Raw genomic sequence first — 17,310 nt, forward strand, 5'->3', positions numbered from 1 at the left:
TCCCATCTCACCCAAAAACTGGTTTTGGACTCCCCTACCCAAGGGAAAAGGCTGTGCTATCTCCAGTGATAAAATAACTGGGCCCAGAACACACTTGCTCTTACAAGTCAAACATTCTTGTTATGTTACTTGTGCACAAAGAGAACAGCATGGACCCCAGTCATCCACACTGTTCTGAAATATGAACAGAAAATAGCTTTTTTATACAGAATTGGCTCATCAGTTACAGATATTGCTCATTGTAAGTTATATATGTTTGAATGCCTTACTCGCAAGACCAGTCGCCATTAACAATAGAGGTGTTAAAGTTCCTCCCAAAGCCAATTTGGCACATTGGGTGGCAACTTGCTGTTTCTTTAGCGTTGGTCTGTTCTACAACGCCAAGTTGCTAACTCGACACTCAACCCAGAACGAGTAGAACTCGTGCAAAGACCCAGCCAGATTCGAACCGGGAACCTCACAGTCCGGAGTCTGCTGCAGATGTCACTACACCACCAGCATACACGAGATGTTAAATTCAATCGAAAAATCACGCTGACAGCCGATGATATTTTGAAGTTAGTAAAGACAATAGAGCTTTAGTTGTTGGGTATGTTTCTCTTCCTTCCTTTATCATTACCTTACCTGTCTCTGGCATCCCCTATTGTGTAAAGGGACACTATGTTTTAGGAAGATCTTCCTAGAATAGCCTCACTCATTTGGCTTGAGTGCGCACTACCCCAGTCACTTCAGCCTATCTCGTCTTTAGTAAGCAGAAGTGTCTCCAGCAGGCTCACTTCAAAAGTCTCGCTTGACTACAACTGCCCAAGGATATCCTTACCACAACTTTCACACTCCCTCCTCTTTGTCCTGTAGAGTATAGCATAAATCTTACTGAATTTCAATAGTGCAGAGTCTCTGAAATTCTGTGACAGTTGGCTGTTGGTATCGCGTTCATACATGCAGCACTCCTGGCTAATAATTACGCAAGTACCACCTCTCTTAGGCATCAGAAAATTTAGCGCTGGTCGATTTTGGGGACCATAGTGTGGATTGCCAGAATTCCGACAATAACGTCATTGATGGCCCACCTCATGTCACGTTGTGCTAAGGCTGTGTTCATAGGCAGTTTCTCCAGCTGTGCTGAGGACATGTTAATGCTTTCATAAGCCTGTATGGAAGGTTTCCAGAACAGGAGCACTACATTCCAGATACACTCAATCTTCATAGCCCTTTGATGGCAGCCACACATAGTGGGATGTGGAGAGAGAGTGGACAGGTGGTATATCTATGCCACTATATAAGCCAGATAAATACAATGCCTACACGGCTTTGGTTCAGGCCAAAGATCCAATTTTAGAAGGGGTATTTCTGGCAGTCGGTGATCGGCCTCTCAGCCACCTACCCAATAGGTACTGTTAATGGGATTCAGAGGGTCACCAGTAGTATAGATATTGCACATACCGTTACCCAAGTCTAGTCCCATCCCTTGATGGTTACAGTAACATATTTCACTTCTATCCTCTTGAGGCAGCAATGGAGCAAATGGGTTATGCAATTGTTCTAAGTAGGTGGAAAACAACTCTCAAAGCAGTTGGCATTGGAAAGCATCATTCCTATGAGCTATGCAGTCCCGTTCTCCCTCTACAGTTTTAGTTTTGTTATTGAAGTAAAATATGGAATCAAACTCTCTATGATCCAGGTGTATAAATGCATTGAAAATTCATGTTCCGAATATTCTCCAGAGCACACCCAACAACCTGACTGGTTAGTAAGTGACCCATATTCATAACGAGTGAAAAAAATAGTGTTAGCAGCATTAGTATCATGGGATATATCTTCCTTAAAGAAGAAAATAGATGTCCAGATGACCCAAAACGTATAAGGCATATTAGTTACTTAAGGTGGCAAATTGCAAAGATGAAGAGTTCAGTCCATCAGTTCTTATCATCAAGGTTCTTCTGCCGATGTGTTCCCTGGCTTGATATGTGAGGTGTGTATCCACATTGGCTTTTCTTGGACCTTTAAAGCAGTAATTGTGGTCAGCCGTACTTGGTATACACTTCAAGACAAGATAGCACCTGTGTGCAATGCTCCTTCAGTTGACATTTCTTTGATAGATCATGAAACTATTTATTTCACTTCCATGTGTTTTATGTTTGTTTTTCATCTTGGATGTGATTCTGGAACTGTTGGAGCCTGTGAGTTGCTGCTTGGAGATTAACTAGTTGCTCCAGCACTCTGCACTCTCTGAGAGAATTCCAGGAGGCAGAGGTAGCATGTGAAGATGTCATGGCAGGCAGGCTGTGTGCCGATGTTTGACTCCATTTCACCGATTAAAGCTTCCATTGTTCGCTGATTAAAGCAACGAGGGAGATTGAAACACTGAGGCGAATGTGGAAGCATGGAGATTGTTTGTGTGCTTCAGCACTCTGCAATCTCCAAGAGGATTCTGAGAGACGTGGCAAGAAGGATGAGGGACAGGGCACAAGCCATTGCAACGAGGGAGATTGAAGCATTGAGATGAGTGTGGAGGGTGAGCGCCAGCTGCTTGTCTTTTGATAGCTCTGCTACGAAGAGGGAAATGTCTACTGTTGTGCCCAGAGTGTGTTGCACAGGTTTTCTGCACTTTGGATGTGGACTTGGACCACAGGTTTTTTTTCAGTCTTATAGTTTATGAAATTCTGTGTTTTTTCGCCCAATCTTTCTTGGTTTTTTTTATTGTACAGAGGGTGGATTTGGGAGTTGATGTGCCTGATCCGTTTTTGTTTATTTTTTGTGCGGAGAAGGGGCTTTTTGGGGGTTGATGATTGTACTGCTTTTCTTTTCTTTTTTGGTTTCATGGCCACCCAGAGAAAAGGAATTTCAAGTTGTATATTTTGATAATAAATGAACTTTTGAAGCTTTGAATAGACTTTCACTGCAGGGCTCCAGATAGCTCTTTCATCAGTAGGCTCTTGCCAGGACCCAGTCTCCCAGCTGGTAGGTCTGACATTGCAGCCAGCATGATCTTCTGGGCTTCAAGTGCCTGTTGGTGGGAACCTTTAAGATATTGTGTTAGTGCTATACAATACTGCAACATGCTGTCACTTATAATATGATGTCGATCTGTTTAATTAAAAAGGGAGGGGTGATTGGCAAGCACATGGGATGACCCAAAACTATCTCCTGCGGAGATAGGCCTGTTATGCAGTTTGGAGTGCAGCGCATTGTCATGAGGCCAGTGGAAGTGCCTCTGGCCATTTTAGCACAGTCTTGTTGCGCAATTTAGCTGACCTGCATTTCAGGGCTTCATTCTGTCTTTCAGCTGCCCAGTAAGATGGAGGGTGGAACAGGAGGGAATGTAGCTGTGATGCCTAAGCTGTTATAAGTCCTGTCCACTAAAATATCCCTCTAATTTTTATTCAGTATCAGATTGGAAGGAAAAGCTGTCAAAGCAAAATTGCATGGGGGCTTACATCAGGTGGCATTTTGCAAAGGGCAGATTTTAACTCGTACAAATTCTTAAGGACAGTTCAGGAGTGGATTATTTAATGTAAACAATATAGTCTTTGGTACTGATGGCAGTGGAGGTGGAAACCGTTATCAAAGCTGCCTTGGCCTGAGAGCATCTTTGAGCCCAGTGGCCAGGCTGTCCACAAACAAAAATATATCCCTCACAGACATCAATCACCATGTTTACCCCTTCAGTGTCCACAGTTCCACTTCCATGTTGTAAAATCCATACATTTAGAATAGAACTATCTAACAAAAACAAAAATTACCTGTCACGAGTGGGTCACATGAGCCATAAGTGTATAAAGCAGGTAATATAAAACCCGAGATTTACAGTGAAATTTTAATCTGGTAATCATCAAATGATTAGCCAAATTTTGCTCACTAGTGAATTTGGTTAAATATAAGACAAAGCTATAAGTTAAAATAACTTTCAAATTTATAGGATAGCTATCGCAGTATCTTTAAAACAATGTACAATATTGCCCAGAGGCTATTGTGGAGCAGCCCAGGAAGTCTCACAGAAGTATTGTCGCCATTCTCCTTAACAGCTTTAATCCCTTGATGCTGTAATTGCTTTTGGCAACTTGTAAAACACTGACAATTTTACTTTAACTCTCTCATCTCACCCAAGTAACAGTATATGTTTTCCTTTAACCTACAGTACTGTGCATAACTTTTGGGCACAGGTATACAGTAGCTTGGTGTCTAAGACATTTTGCACAGTATGGTAGTAATTTTATGTATTGAACTATACTGTTGCTGCAAAAAAGCACATTTCACGATATATGGGCGATATATGTGGGCAATAATAAACCTGATTCTGATACGAGTCTCTTGTGGGAGGGGTCAAGGAGAGAGAAATTACGGTTGGGAAAAGGGGAAGGGAACAGGAAGCAACAAAGGCATTCTGAATTGATCAATAAACCAATTGTTTGGAATTAAATGACCTCGAATGGTGTCACAGGGCTGTACACTGTGTCTCCACCATTCCCAACATCCTTTGCTCCCGCTGGACTTACAACTCGCTCTCTGCTCCATGTTGACAAATACAGTACTGTGCAAAAGTTTTTGCCCCCCAGCTATATATTTGCATTAACACATGTGCCTAATATGATTGCATAGTTCTGTAGGTTGCAACTTATTTACACTAACATTTATTAAGATGTGTATTCCCACTTGAACAGTTAATCTGGATACTATTAAAAACATTTACGCCCACTTTCTAACATCATTATCTCCTGGCTCACTGTTTTTTATGCCAATCTACGAGACGAGGGAAACATTTTCCGAGATCTCCTACTACAACAGTTTGAGGTAAATTTAAGTGAACATTTGCTCATCCCTTCTGCACCCTTCCACCTCCAGTCTCCCATAGTGCTGTCTATGGTAGGGCACTGGCTGACGCTGGCTTCTGCAAGTGTTCAAGGGGCATCACTTGGTGTGGGCTTTATTGAAACCATGCCTAGTGGAGGCTGAGGTCCAGGAAGACATCTAGTTCATCCTCAGACTCTGGTACTAATTGTTTCTTTTCAAACACTGAGGTAGAAAATTCTTTCTGTGTCTTTTCCTTCTTTAATTTTTGCTCACTTTCACCTCATGCGGGACTCCAACCAGAACCACGGCAACATCTTGTACCGTCACTGCCCCACACAGGAGAAAGTTTGAGTACCTGCAGCGGACTCAGTTCCTTCTTTAAATATGAGCAGCCTAGGATTTAGGACTGATCAGCTACCGGGGCTGAATTCCTTTTTCCTGTATAACGAAGCCGAGGGTTAGCCATCTCTGTGGAACCATCAAGTAACTGTCATTGCTGGTGTAAGGGGGTTTCAACTTCTATGTTACTGCGGAGGCTAATTAAAATGGCGTCTTTGTTATGTTAATCTGGGGAAGGCGGCTTTGTGGTGTTAAACGCTGAGAAAGTTTGCGCTAGCAGTTTGTTTTTATTTTAGAGTGTGATAAGAGAGTGCTATTAACCAATTGGGATAGTTGTTATGGTTTTGGTGTATTTGAAGATACTGTTTGTGAGGGGGTTTGGGGGCAGAAGGCGGGATAGCGAGACAGAGGATGGACGAGGTGCTGTGAGCCCGCTAACGGGGTCGGACCCCGAGCGGGACGTTCGGCGAGGAGACGGAGACGGACTCGTGTGGAGCGCCTGGTCGACCACCGTTGTTGGTCCCAGGCGGCCGGTCGAGGTGGTCCGAGGGGGTCGCAGGGTGAAGAAGAAGGTCCTTGAGCTCCAACGGTTTTTGTGCACAAAGAGATTGAACTTTGATAAGTGTGGCGCCTTTTATTTTCCTTTTATATTTTATTCTCTTTTAATTATATAGTTCCAGTAATATCTGTAAATCGTTTAATTGCATCTGGTGTATTGTCTGTTATTTGGGAGGGGTGGGGTACCTCACACAGCATCCACACAAACTAATTACCCAGTTTGGCGGGGCCGAGGCTGTTTCCCTAGATGACAGCAAGCCGAGCGACCCTGAGGGTGGCCGGGGGGGGCTACATTGTGTGGGCTTTGTCCGAGATTGAGTCTGCTGGTATGCTGTGTGGGTGCCCTGTTTAAATCTGTAATGTGTGTCTCTGTGGGTTATTTGCTGTTGATTGCTGTATGCGTTGTGGGTGCGGTCTTTGTTCGAGTTCAGACTAGCATTGACGAGTTGGAGGTGGCACTCGGGGCTGTCCATGCGGTTGGGAGAGAGAGGAAAGAGTGGTCTGATTTGGAGGTAGAGTCTGCGAATAAATGTTCTAGCTCTGGCGGGCTCCGCCTGGCACTTGGGATAGTGTCCACCCCAAGAGGGGCGGAGACTTGCGAGACGTGGGCGGAACGGATCTCTCATTTGTTAGATGAGTGGTAGTGCTCGGTTGAGAGAGAGCGACAGGGATTGGTTGAAAGTTTGAGTAGGCGGGCTGGTGACGGTGTTAGAGCTGTCAGGTTCACTTACACCGTAGTGACAGCTGTCAGTTATTTGAAAGAGGGGGGAAAGTTTTCAGTGTGTCTTCTCTGGCGAGGAGGGCGGCTAAATTGCTTGCAGTGCCAGGGGGATCATTTCAGCGGATCAGTTGTTCAGCTAATCAGAGAGGTGTTGGGAAACTTAGTGGAGACCCAGTGGGGGAACGGCTTGGGGTCTCTGGGGAAGCACGTTCCCAGCAATGTACCAATGAACTTCCGAAAGGAAAAGACCCTATTCCTGAAGGCTTAGAGGGGCCACGCCCCAGGGTGTCGCTATGGATAGAGGGAAGCGATGCTGAAGCTATCCTCGACCCCGGGGCACAGATCAAGTTATGTACAGTTTATTTTACAACCGGTGTCTGAAGCATTTATCCTTGATAACCGCAAGGGCACCGGAGATTTTGGGTACTAGTGGCAGTAGTTATCCAGAAGACGATGATTAGTTAATGACCCTGGAGTTCATGGGGACATTGTCTGGGCACCCAGCGTGTCGAGTTGCTTCTGAGGACGTGTGTAGCGACCTTGAGCCAGTACCGAATTTAAACGAGACCCGGCGGTGGTACGGCTTGGGGAAAGTAGCTGAGGGTGAGACCCTCTTAGTAGATGCTCCGAACTACCACGAGGGTGGGGAGTTGACCGCTGAAGACACCTCAGTGAGAGAGAGGTCGCGGCAACTGGACCCTGGCGGCGTGGAAGATGAAGGCAGCGTGTGCGTGGATTATGCAATGTGGTTTAATGTGCTGCATCTGAGGGGTGGATGTTGCCAGATCCTGAGGAGTGCGGCTGTTGAGCTGAAGATGGCCTTTACTAGTTCCCTAGGATTCTTCCGATCCGAAAAGATGCCCAAGGGCATATCCGGGGCCCCTGCATCCTTCCCACGGGGCATGAGGAAGACCACGGGGGAAGTGAAGGTGTGTGGAGTTTTGACGTATGTGGATGACCACCTAGAGCTTGGATCCGCCTGGGGGGACTATGAGGCGAGGCGAGGCGAGTGGCTGAGCCCGGGCGACCGAAGCGAAGTGTCAAATGTGGAGGAGTTTTTGGCCAGAGGAGTTTGGTGCAATATGAGGAAAATGACCCGACATACCAGTTGAACTTCCTGGTGTTGGGACAGATGGTGGTGGACCGGGGGATGGAAACCCAGGTCGTCAATCTGAATGAGACACAGGGAAGAGAGGGGATTTGCACCGCACTGCGGTCATGTACTGATGAATTAATCCAGCGAGAAGAAACAATGACCCACCTTCGAAGGGATCAGCAGAAACTCAAGACGTCGATTCAGAACAGATTGGAAGACTTGCAAGTTGGGGAAGATCAAGGAAGTGTTCTGACTAAGGTCAACAGAAAACCGAGAGCCCAGGGAGGGGAGTTTGACTACACTCCCGAGGAGGTAAAGAAATGGAGGACAGATCTCGGAAAAGGGAGGCGGACGCTTGAAAGGAACCTGAAGATGACTATCGCGAGTTTAAATGAAGTGGAAAAACTGAAAGTTGACCTGGAAGACGTCCTCAGAAAGAAACAACCGGAGGCTGAACATCCTTTAACTGCTGCTTTTCAGGTCAAGGAGGAAGAAGCTGGTGGAGTAACTGTGTCCCAGATTGAGATGGCCAGGAACCCTGAGTCAGAACTGCTGAGGCTGCGGCGAGAGTTGAAGGAGTCCCCAAAGAAGCTGACGTCTCGACTGCAGGAGACTGAAGGGGTAGCCCCGGCTAAATGTTTCAGTTTGGAGAAACTTAAACAGCAGCTACCGATCGAGGGAATGAGGAAGGATACGGATTCGAAGGATGATGTGCTGCACATGTGGAACATGCTGCCTTTCGCTAACTTCCCCGTGATTGAGGAAGAGACCTTTGGCCCTTCTCCCACTGAGTCAGGTGTGGTGGGGAGGGCTAGCTGTGGGCAGTCCTGAGTTACGGCAGGATCAGGAAGGAGGAGAGGCAGGGCCCCGGACACGGGACAGGGGGCTCCGAGCTGTAGTGGTGGCCTGAGTGAGAGAGGAGTTGGCAAGCAGGCCTGAGGTACCCCTAGTAGTGTCTGAGCCTTTTGGGTTTAGGTGAGGGGGTACAGAGGTCTTGGAGGGTTAAGAAGCTCCCAGATAGGTTGGCCTATGTAGCGCCCGTGGGACGGGAGTAAGGTCCACTGTTCGGGGAGCACTGTGTGTATCTGTGTATGTGTGTGTTGTGTGTCTGCAGGACTGGTTGGTGAGTTATTTAGAAGTCATGAGGACATGACTTTATTTGGTGGGGGGAGAGTGTAAGGGGGTTTCGACTTTTATGTTACTGCGGAGGCTAATTAAAATGGCGTCTTTGTTATGTTAATCTGGGGAAGGCGGCTTTGTGGTGTTAAACGCTGAGAAAGTTTGCGCTAGCAGTTTGTTTTTATTTTAGAGTGTGATAAGAGAGTGCTATTAACCAATTGGGATAGTTGTTATGGTTTTGGTGTATTTGAAGATACTGTATGCGCGGGGTTTTGGGGCAGAAGGCGGGAGAGCGAGACAGAGGATGGACCAGGTGCTGTGAGTCCGCTAACGGGGTCGGACCCCGAGCGGGACATTCGGCGAGGAGACGGGGACGGACTCGTGTGGAGCGTCTGATCGACCACCGTTGTTGGTCCCAGGTGGCCGGTCGAGGTGGTCCGAGGGGTCGCAGGGTCAAGAAGAAGGTCCTTGAGCTCCAATGGTTTTTGTGCACGAAGAGATTGAACTTTGATAAGTGTGGCGCCTTTTATTTTCCTTTTATATTTTATTCTCTTTTAATTATATAGTTCCAGTAATATCTATAAACTGTAAATCACTTAATTGCATCTGGTGTATTGTCTGTTATTTGGGCGGGGTGGGGTACCTCACACAGCATCCACACAAACGAATTACCCAGTTTGCCCGGGCCGAGGCTGTTTCCCTAGACGACAGTGAGCCGAGCGACCCTGAGGGTGGCCGGTGGGGGGCTACACTGGTGATAAAATAAAATAACTAAAATAACTGGGCTCAGCACTTATGGCACAAGTATTCCTTTAACTTTACTTGTGCACAGACAGAACAACGTGGGCCCCTGTCACCCACACTGTTCTGAAGTCTGAACAGAAAACTAGTATTTTATACAGAATTGGCTTATCAGTTATAGATATTGATTATTGTAAATTGTACGTGTTTGAATTCCTTATTGGCAACATCAATTGCCATTCACAATAGAGGTGTTAAAGTCAATCAAAACTTCAAGCTGACAGCGGATGATGTTTTGTAGTAAAGACAATAGAACCTTAGTTGTTGGGTATGTTTCACATCCTTCTGTTATTCTTGTCTTGTCAATCTCCCGCAAACCCCCACCCCCACCCATAAAGGGACACTTATGTTTTAGGAAAACCTTTCTTGAAAAGTCTCACTACAGAGGACTCACTCGTTTGACCTGAGTACACACTGCCACAGTCACTCCAGCCCATCTCGTCTTTAGTAAGCACGGTGGCCTCACTTCAAAGATGTTGCTTGATTACAGTTGCCCAGGCTATCGTTGCTTTATTGCATCTTCCATAACTGTTTCCAACCACCTTATATATGTCTCTCATAATTTCTCTGTTCACCCTCATTCACCAACATTCCAAGGAATAAAGACCTTATCTGTCCAGCATCTCCCTATAACTCAGGTCCCTGACAAGATCCTTGTAAGTCTTTTTTGCACTCTTTCCAATATAATCTCATCCATTATATAACAGGGTGACCATAACTGTGCACAGAACTCCAATTGCAGCTTCACCAACGATTGAGACAACTGCAGCATAATATCTGAACTCCTATGTTCAATGCCCTGCCGATACTGTCATTGTGCTAAAGGCCTTTTTCCACTACCTTCTCTACCCAGGACACCACTTTCAATGAATTATTCACCTGTACTCTTAAGTCGCTCTGTTCCATTACACTCCCTAGTGCCCTACCATTCATAGTATAAGTCCTATGTCGGTTTGACTTTCAAAAAATTCATTACCTCACACTTAACTGTATAGAAATCTATTTGCCACTCCTCTGCTCAATTCCCTGTCTAATCAAGATCCCCTTGTAATGTATGATAGACTTCTCCACTATCAACAACACCTCCTAATTTTGTGTAATCTATCAACATAATAACAAAGCCTTGTGCATTCACATCCAAATCGTTTATGTAAATAATGAATAACAAGGTTCCTAACACCAACCCTTGTGGCACATCACTAGTCACCAACTTCCACTCCACGAAATAACCTTCAACCTTCAACCACCAACCTCTGCTTCGTACCTCCAATATATCTAACTAGCTCTTCCTGGATTCCTTGGGACCGAGTCTTACAGACCAGCTTATCATGCAGGACCCTGATGAAGGCTTTGCTGAGTTCCAAATAGACAATATCCACTGCCCTATCCTCATCTGCCCTCTTCAAAGAACTCTAAAAGGTCTGTCAAGCATGACTATCCACAGACAAAGTCATGCTGACTCATCCTAATCATATGCTGTGTATCCAAATGCTGGTCCCTCATAATTCCCTTCAGTGACTTGCCTCGCTATTGATGTCGGGCAGAGTGGCCTGTAGTTTCCTGCGGTGTTCTTGCTATCCTTTTTAAACAACAGAACAACATTAGCCACTCTCCAGTCTTCGGGATCTTCACTTACAACAAAGCAAATGTAGACTCCTAGAGCACTACAGCTCAGAAACAGGCCATTCAGCCCACTGAGTCTGTGCCAAACTGTTATTCTGCCTAGGCCCATCAAGCTGCACCTGGTTCGTAACCTTCCATACCTCTCCCATCCATGTACATATTCAAACTTCTCTTAAATGTTGCAGTGGAACCTGCATCCATCTCTTCTGCTGGCAGCTCGTTCCACTTTACTATCACTCTGATTAAAGATGTTACCCCTCAGGTTCCCTTTAAACTTTCACCTCTAACCTATGACCTCTGTGGAAAAAGTAATCTTGCACTTACCCTAACTATACCCCTCATAACTTTGTATATCTATCATATCTCCTCACATTCTCCTACACTCCAGGGAATAAAGTCCTACTTTTTCAACTTTTCCCTATAAATTAGGTCCTCAAATCCTGGCAACATCTTTGTAAATTTTGTTTCTGTACTCTTTTCAATCTTACTGACGTCTTTCCTGTAGGTAGGTGATCAGACTGCACAGAATATTCCAAATTTAGTTTCACCAATGTCTTGTACAACTTCAGCATGACATCCTAACTCCTGTACTCTGGTTTATAAAAGCCAATGTGCAAAAAGCTCTCTTTACAACCCTATTTCCCTGTGACACCACCTTCAGGGAATTATGGATCTGTATTCCAGATCTCTTTATTCTACCACCCTCCTCAGTGCTCTACCATTCACTGTGCAAGTCCTACCCTGGTTTGTCCTGCCAAAGTGCAACACCTCACACTTGTTTGCATTAAGTTCCATACACCATCTTCAGCCCATTTTTCCAGCTGGTTCAGATCCCACTACAAGTTTTGATGGTCTTCCTTAGTGTCCACTATGCTCCCAATCTTGGTGTCACCTCCAAATTTGCAGATCCAGTTTGGCACATCATCATCTATGTCATTAATATAAATGGCAAACAACAACTGACCCAGCACTGATCCCTGCGGCACACCATTAGTCACAGGCCTCCAATCAGAGAGGCAAGCATTTACTACCACTCTCTGGTTTCTCCCATTAAGCCAATATTGAATCCCATTCAACAGACACAAAATGCTGGAGGAACTCAGCAGGCCAAGTAGCATCTATGGAAAAGAGTACAATTAACATTTCAGGATGAGACCCTTCAGCAGGACCGGAGAAAAAAAGATGAGTAGATTTAAAAGATGGGGGAGGGGAGGAAGAAACACAAGGTGATAGGAAAAATTGGGAGGGGAATGGATGAAGTAAAGAGTTTGGAAGTTGATTGATGAAAGATATACTGGGCTGAAGAAGGGGGATTCTATTAGGAGAGGACAGAAGGCCATGGAAGAAAGAAAAGTGCGGAGGAGCACCGGGGAAAGCAATGGGCAGACCAGGAGATAGGTGAGAGAGGGTAAAGGGGATGGGGAATGGTGAAGGCAGGGGGAGGGGTTACCAGAAGTTCAAAAAATTGATGTTCATGCCATCAGTTTGGAGGCTATCCAGACGGAATATATTCCTCCAACCTGAGTGTGGCCTCATCATGACAGTAGAGGAGGCCATGAATTGATACAACGAAATGGGAATAGGAAGTGGAATTGAAATGGGTGGCCACTGGGAGACCGACTTCTTCTGGCAGAATCCCATTTTTTTTCTTTTTCCTGAATGCACTCAATCAGGCCCTGGGGATTTGTTCAACTTAATGTTCTGCAACGCTGCAGATTCCTTCAGCATGTTAATATGCAGTACTGTGCAAAAGTCTTAGGCACCCTAGATTTTTTATGATTTCAGATGCCTCCACAGAGCCCAGGTCTCAACATCATCAAGGCTGTCAGAGATTACCTGGAGAGACAAAAGCAAGCGTAACAGCCAAAGTCTGCAGAAGAACTGTGGCAAGTTCTCCCAAGATGTTACGAGCCGATTTTCTTATAAAACTGCACAGCAGTGTACCTAAGAGAATTGATACAGTTTTAAAGGCAAAGGCTTGTCACACCAAATATCGATTTAATTTAGTATTTTACTATTTACTGCTCTTCATAGTAATTTTTGATATTTAGAAACTTTACACTTCAATATTTTTGAAAGCATCTTTTCTTTACAGAATTTTTTTTACACGTGCCTGCCTAAGCCTCTTGCACTGTACAGTAAATTTTCTCCAAAACAGGTCTACTTGTTTCTGTTGCCTTTTGAGCAACCATGATTTTCTTCTCAGTAAACACTAAGGAGAAATATTCACTAAAATCTTACCATCTGCTGTGGCTCAAGACATAGGCAGCCGGTGTTACTGACTCAGTGGCAATGAGACTAACAAAACATGACTGCTGCCTATGAAGACATCCTAATGTGCTTCAGTGCTCAAAGAGCCAAATAATTGCTTTTACCTTTGGTTATTGTTATGATGATAGTCTCAAGGTAGCTTCTAGTTACTAGCTTGCTGGCCATACAAAGTAGTTTTTCATGATTAATCATATCACAGCCAGCAAAACTTTGAATACTGTTAACTGCCCTTCTAGTGAAAAGCCATGTCCCAGTTTCTCCGATTCTTCGTTGCAACTGAAACTTGTCTCCTTTGTTTTCCTAATAATTTATTTTACACTTTTTCTCTGGCCTTGACATCCTTCCTCAAGAATGTTAGTTAAAATGGGATTCAATCAATAATCCATCCTATGTGGCACCTAATCATAATGCATTTTGAAAATCTATAAACACAGCTTTCATTGCATTTACTTTATCACTACACTCTTAATCTTCAGAGGACTCTATTAAATTTGTCAGATACAGTTTTCATTTCACAAATTGAATCTGCCTAGCCTTGATTAGCATGTTCCTCTTGGTAATTCCTGAGATGCAGGATTTTCATGTAAGGAGAGGTTGAATAGACTGACTGCATATTATCTAAAGTTTAGAAGGATGAAAAATGATATTAAGTGTATACAATTGTTGTTTAACCTAGGGTAGATGCAGGAATAATTTTCACCAACAAGGATGGCTAGAGCCAGGGGTCATGGTCTTAATATATTGGGTCAGCCATTCAGAAATGAGATGAGCAGAAATTCCTTCATCCAGAAGGTAATGGATTTTTGATTTGGAATTCTCTGTCCAAGAGAAATCTGGAGTTATTATCAAGATGAACAACAATCGATTTTTGGAAATTAAGTAAATTGAGGGATATTGTATCAGTGGAGAAAAATAGTACTCATGATCTTATTGAATGGTGAAGCTGGCCTGATCAAAGTAAATTTATGATCGAAGTATATATGTTACCATATACAACCCTGAGATTCCTTCTCTTGGATTTGGAAAAGCACAGACATTAGAAGTCAGCATAGCTTTATGCAAAGCAGGCCATGTCTTCCAAACAATTGAGTTTTTTTTAAAAGAGGAGGTGTTTTATTTACAGAAGATGATTAATCGGGACAGGGCAGTGATGTTGAAAACATGGTAAATAGTGAAGTTTTGAACAAGGTCCATCATGGTAGGCTGACCCAGAAGGTTAAGACACATGAAATCTTTGGAGTCCTTCTAGATTCGATTCAAAACGGGCTTGACCACTAAAGACAGTGGACAGCGAAGGGGTGATATTCTGAATGGAGCTCTGTGACCAGTGGCGTTCTGCCCTAGGTTCTCATTACTCCTACTTGATAAGGACATTACATTGCTGCTTTTAGCCTTCCTGAAATCCTGTCCTTGTTTACTTTCTTTATATTCCTCAAAGGCCCTGAATGATTTCGGCTTTCTAATTTTGCATATCCTTCTTCAATAAAATAATACTTGAACGTATGATTTGGAATCTCTGTTACACTTCTAACTTTCATTGCACTTTATAATGGGTGCCATCGCCATTGACCCTTTCCCACCATTTTACTTTCAGTACTATGACCTTGCTATATACCTATCATGTATCATGCTCCAGTGACTCTTGTACTTTTTCATTTTTGTTTCCAATATTCCCTTCTGGAACTGAGGAAGATATTGGGTTCACCCCAGTGTCAGTCTACTCCTAAGTGGCATATAACCTGCAAGATTTGCCTTCATTTCCTGGGGCATGCAGCACATGTTGTGTTACTTTGAAAGGAGCTCACTGGCAGTGAAATAGCTCTGCCACTCTAGCTGCAACGTTACAGGGAGACTTTGTGTAGATGAGGACCTTATTCCCTGGAACATAGGCTGTAGAAAGATGATCTGATAGAGATATATAAGATCATGAGGAACATTTTCAGGGTGAAAGCACAGTTTTTTTTCCCTCTGGGAAACAGGTGCCATAAGCAAGAGGATGCAGGTTCAAAATCAGAAGCAAGAGAGTTAAAAGGGACATTGGGGCAGCTTCTACCTGAAAATGGTGGTGCATATTTGGAATGAGCTGCCAGAAATGATGGTTGAACCAGGCACCTTAGTGACATTTAATAGTTATCTAGATAAATACATGAATAAGAGAGGTTTGGAGAGCTGTGGGCAAAATGTGGGCAGATTGCAGTGGCTCAGTTAGCATGGATGAATTGGGCTGAAAGACCTGTTTCCGTGCTGTATGACTCCATGGGTTTTCTCCCTTATCCAGAGGTTCTTAAGGAGTTGATACTTAACTACATTTACTTCTCATATTACTTATAGAGGATTAATATAGAAGATAAATAAAAAAAATAAAGATTAATATTTATCTTCTATATTAATCCTCTATTTTCTCTTTTACCCAGTTTTCTTTAAATCTTGATGCCATTAGCATATCTAATCCCTTTGGTTTTAAAATTCAAGTTAATTTTCTTTTATGTTAATGTTCAATGTATCATTTCTTTCTTTCAGTTCTTTTTCATTTTTTCTACCCTGCCAGGGAACATCCCAAAGTTGGTAGGTTCAATGGCTCTGTAAGTTGTCCCTCGTGTGTAGATGAGTGGGAGAAACTGGGACTAATTGATGAAAATATGGAAGAATAGAATACAGGGAAGTTTGGGGGGAAATGAGATTATTCTGTGAGCTGGCAGGGACTAGATGGGCTGAAATCGCCTCCTTCATCTGTTGTGTGGAAAAATGTAAATTTTACATTCTCAGCCACAGCTGTCTCTGTTGATTCACTCTCATCTATTATGCAAGGATTAATATTGAGGCTATATTTTCCTTCTTGTGAGAAAAATAAAATAATATAAACTAGTTAATATGATAATTTTGTATTTTGAAATTTCTCAATTCCAAGGATTTCAATCAAATCAGATAGCATAAAGAAATCCGCCAAGCATTTTCCTGATGGTAGGGATTGCAGATCAATGGTCAGATTCTCTGTGTTCACTGACTGCCACCTAAATGTCTAGCTGGTATGTGTCTATTACTGTTCAAAATTAAGGATGGAAAATTCTGAATAATTGTTATCCAAACACAATGTATTCACTTTCTGCTAACAGCAGGTTTGTGACAGTTGTTTTTATTTTACTGTGTTTAGCTTAGACTTTTGGTCATTTGGTATTTGAATGTTTACTCCATGTATTTTGTCACACTCATACTCACATGGCTAAACCGTCCTTATTTTGGAGCACAGGACTGCAGGACGGTCATGAACTTGAACATTGTGCTGCTCAGCTACATCATGACTGAAAAGTACAATGTAATTTCTACTTAGTGTGGATTATCTGTAGTTGTTTTAACTTGAGGTCCTCCATAGGTCAGGATCCCAGCTGTCTACGCAGTACGCAAGCCAGGGCAGTGCAATATGGAAAGCAAGCTGGTGCCTGTGTAACTTCAGGTATTACAAGTTTTACAAAATTTGTAGCATATAAAGCTGTTTTCTTTAATTTATTTTAGTAGAAACTTAAGACGCCACCCTTGCAGGGACAGAAAAAAAGCTTTGGCAGCTGCCAGTGGACACAGTTGAGGTTCAGTTGTACAGAGAAAACTTTAATGAACCGAGAACATATCAAAAGTTCTTGTTTACTCAAATATGAAAAGGGCTCTGTTTCAAAATTGCTTGTTCCAGTTCATTCTCAGATGACAGTAACATTTAGATAAAGGATTTGAAAACGGAGCATATATCCAATTGGGAATGCATGCTAAAAGAGTTTCATCAGTGTACATGCAGAGATCTTAAAACAAGTGCAGTTCAATTGCAAATCTCCAGGAAATCTATGTCATGCAAAACAGACCATAAAATGTAAGGGACATTAAGGGGAATAAAACAAATATGCTTTGTATTTACATTATGGAATAATATGGTTACCTCATTTAACTGGAATTGTTCTGACAACTATCTCAGGAGAAGTGCTTACCCTATTTATTTTAGTCATGT

At 43.3% G+C, this 17,310-nt stretch overlaps 1 protein-coding gene across 12 annotated transcripts in view; it reads left to right on the plus strand.

Annotated features, from left to right (window-relative positions):
* The window catches only part of gpatch2 (G patch domain containing 2), a 293,150-nt gene that overhangs the window by 215,004 nt on the left and 60,836 nt on the right, over positions 1-17,310 (plus strand). For 4 of the 12 annotated variants that reach the window (XM_072265088.1, XM_072265093.1, XM_072265085.1 and 1 more), the window contains one exon: positions 16,690-16,770. The exons of the other annotated variants lie outside the window; for them this stretch is intronic. In XM_072265088.1, coding sequence (XP_072121189.1) covers positions 16,690-16,770 — 81 coding nt within the window. The remainder of the gene's footprint in view (positions 1-16,689; positions 16,771-17,310) is intronic. 12 annotated transcript variants of the gene reach the window in all.

This window comes from Mobula birostris, chromosome 8 (genome assembly GCF_030028105.1).
Source record: "Mobula birostris isolate sMobBir1 chromosome 8, sMobBir1.hap1, whole genome shotgun sequence".
NCBI lineage: Eukaryota > Metazoa > Chordata > Chondrichthyes > Myliobatiformes > Myliobatidae > Mobula > Mobula birostris.